This window comes from Priapulus caudatus, unplaced genomic scaffold, assembly GCF_000485595.1.
Source record: "Priapulus caudatus unplaced genomic scaffold, Priapulus_caudatus-5.0.1 Scaffold1595, whole genome shotgun sequence".
Classification (NCBI taxonomy): Eukaryota; Metazoa; Priapulida; class Priapulimorpha; order Priapulimorphida; family Priapulidae; genus Priapulus; species Priapulus caudatus.
In genome coordinates, this window is record NW_014578656.1 from 7,656 (window position 1) to 10,113 (window position 2,458).

At 41.5% G+C, this 2,458-nt stretch overlaps 1 protein-coding gene across 1 annotated transcript in view; it reads left to right on the forward strand.

Annotated features, from left to right (window-relative positions):
- Nucleotides 1-33: 33 nt before the first annotated feature.
- Nucleotides 34-2,458, forward strand: part of LOC106817099 (epidermal growth factor receptor-like) — a gene marked incomplete in the record, with an annotated part of 39,873 nt that continues 37,448 nt past the window's right edge. The window contains 1 exon segment of the mRNA XM_014821746.1: nucleotides 34-219. Coding sequence (XP_014677232.1) covers nucleotides 102-219 — 118 coding nt within the window.

The window sequence follows — 2,458 nt, forward strand, 5'->3', positions numbered from 1 at the left end:
AGAGAGAGAGAGAGAGAGAGAGAGAGAGAGAGAGAGAGAGAGAGAGAGAGAGAGAGAGATAGACAGACAGACAGACACATATACACATCATCAGCATCAGTATGAGTGGAGTAAGTGGCTGTGTCACCCTGTGGCTGCTCTGGATCACGGCCTTACTATCGCTGACAGTATTGGCTGAGGAATGGGAACCCACGTTTACAAGACTGCCTAACGAACAAGGTAAAATATAGAGAAGGGTCGGGGAATGAGATGTAGATGTTATATAACAAACGATGTATCATGGTTCATAGCGCGTGTGTATGTATGTGCCTCTGAGATATGTGTATCTGACATCTGTGTTTTAGATCTTTGTGTATATCTGTATATATCTGTGTATCTCTGTGTCCGTGTAGCTGTGTATGTGTGTATCTGTGTATCGCTGTGGCTGCGTACCTCTGTATCTTTGTATCTGTGTATCTGTGTATCTCTGTGTCTGTGTATCCGTATATCTGTATATGTACTATATGTATCTATATATTCGTATATATGTGTATCCATGTATATATATGTAGCTGCGTATAACACCTGGATATATAGGTATATATCTTATTAGATATTATTCCTGCATTTTTCGTGGGCTGCAGTGGCGTTTTAATTATCGAATTATTATGATAAAATAATGTAAAATCAGTAGATTAAGAGTATAGAATTGGGAAACATAAACACGAAAGCGTTCGTAGTAAATGTAATTCGCATTTATTTACTTTGCAAGTTGGTTATGGCAGCGGCCCAGATACCTCTTTGCTGTATAGTAAAGTGTTTGAACAGGAACTGCATGGAGCATTAGTAAGGGATTATATATATGTAGTACATGAACATTAAAACATGGCAGTAAATATAATTTATTTACGCTGTAATTTTAAACCGGCCCGTGCATGTATATTAGTCAATACAGAAAATTATAAGCTCCAGTAGCAAATGCAATTTATCTGCCATACATTTATGATTTTAACATCATTTTAAACATTTATGATTTATGATTTAAACGGCCTATGTGTCTTAATTGATACAGAAACACTTTAGAAAAAAATCCAATTTATTTTCCATAACTTTACCATTGGAACGGCCCCATGCATCTGAATCGATACAGAGGTGTTTTCTTTGGGACGTTATATATATACGTTCGTATAATAAATAATACCGCGAGTCTTTCTCGTACGTTGCTTTCATGCTTTATCTACATCTACATCTACATTCTACATTCTACATCTCCTTTATTGTGTTCTGCGCAGTTCATGCATGTAGGAATATGGAGTGTCGGGGAGTTTCTCTGCCAACTCCAGGTGCGGAGGGCGTGGCTGTGCCAAAAATGGGGAGGAAATGAGAGATTTTTAACTACTCTGCGGGTGGTTTCTCTCTCTCGCCTTTTCTCTCTCTTTCCCTCTCTCTCTCTCTCTCTCTCTCTCTCTGTCGTCTCTCTCCTGTTTCTCTCCCACGTCTCTTTCTCTTCTCTTGGTCGGTGCTGGCTCTCTGGGCTTTCGCTCTGCTCGTCTCTCTTCTATTTGTATCTCTCTCTTCTCTATCGTCTATTCTCGTTATTTTCTATATCTCTTCTCACAGCACCACCGCGTCCCCTCCCCGTCACGCTCTCATCCGCTTCTCTCTCTCTCTCTCTCTCTCTCTTCTCTTCTCTCGTTCTCTCTCTCTCTCTCTCTTCTCTTTCTCTCTCTCTCTCTCCTCTCTCTCTACTCTCTCTCCTCTCTCTCTCTCTCTCTCTCTTTCTCTCGCGGGGCTGTGACCTTGGAGTGTTGGGGTAAGGGTGCCCGGATATCGGGNAGAGAGAGAGAGAGAGAGAGAGAGAGAGAGAGAGAGAGAAAGTGAGAGAGATCGTGTGTAACAGCATACCACGCGTGGTACGTGTGTTTTTGCGTTCCCGCGTGCGCGCGTGTGTGTGAACTTAGTACTACAACTGCTGCTGCTACTACTACAGATCTACGCGGTCATTCTACAGAAGCAATATACGAGGAGAAGATATACGATATACAATATACGGGGACAAGCTGCTGATATGTGATACTGACGGTGTACAACTCCGGAGTTATATACTACTGCATGCCTTTATCTTCTGGATCTCATCTTTCTGCTGACAACTAGAGATTCCTCGCCCCACAACTTGGGAGCATGACAGCAACCATGAACGTACATAGGTGAACAACGTGAACGTGTATAGATGAACAGCGTGAACGTATATACATGAACAACGTGAACGTATGTATATGAACAACGGGAACGTGTATAGATGAACAACGTGTACGTGTATAGATGAACAACGTGAACGTGTATCGATGAACAACGTGAACGTATATACATGAACAACGTGAACGTATATACATGAACAACGTGAACGTATATACATGAACAACGTGAACGTATATACATGAACAACGTGAACGTATATACATGAACAACGTGAACGTAT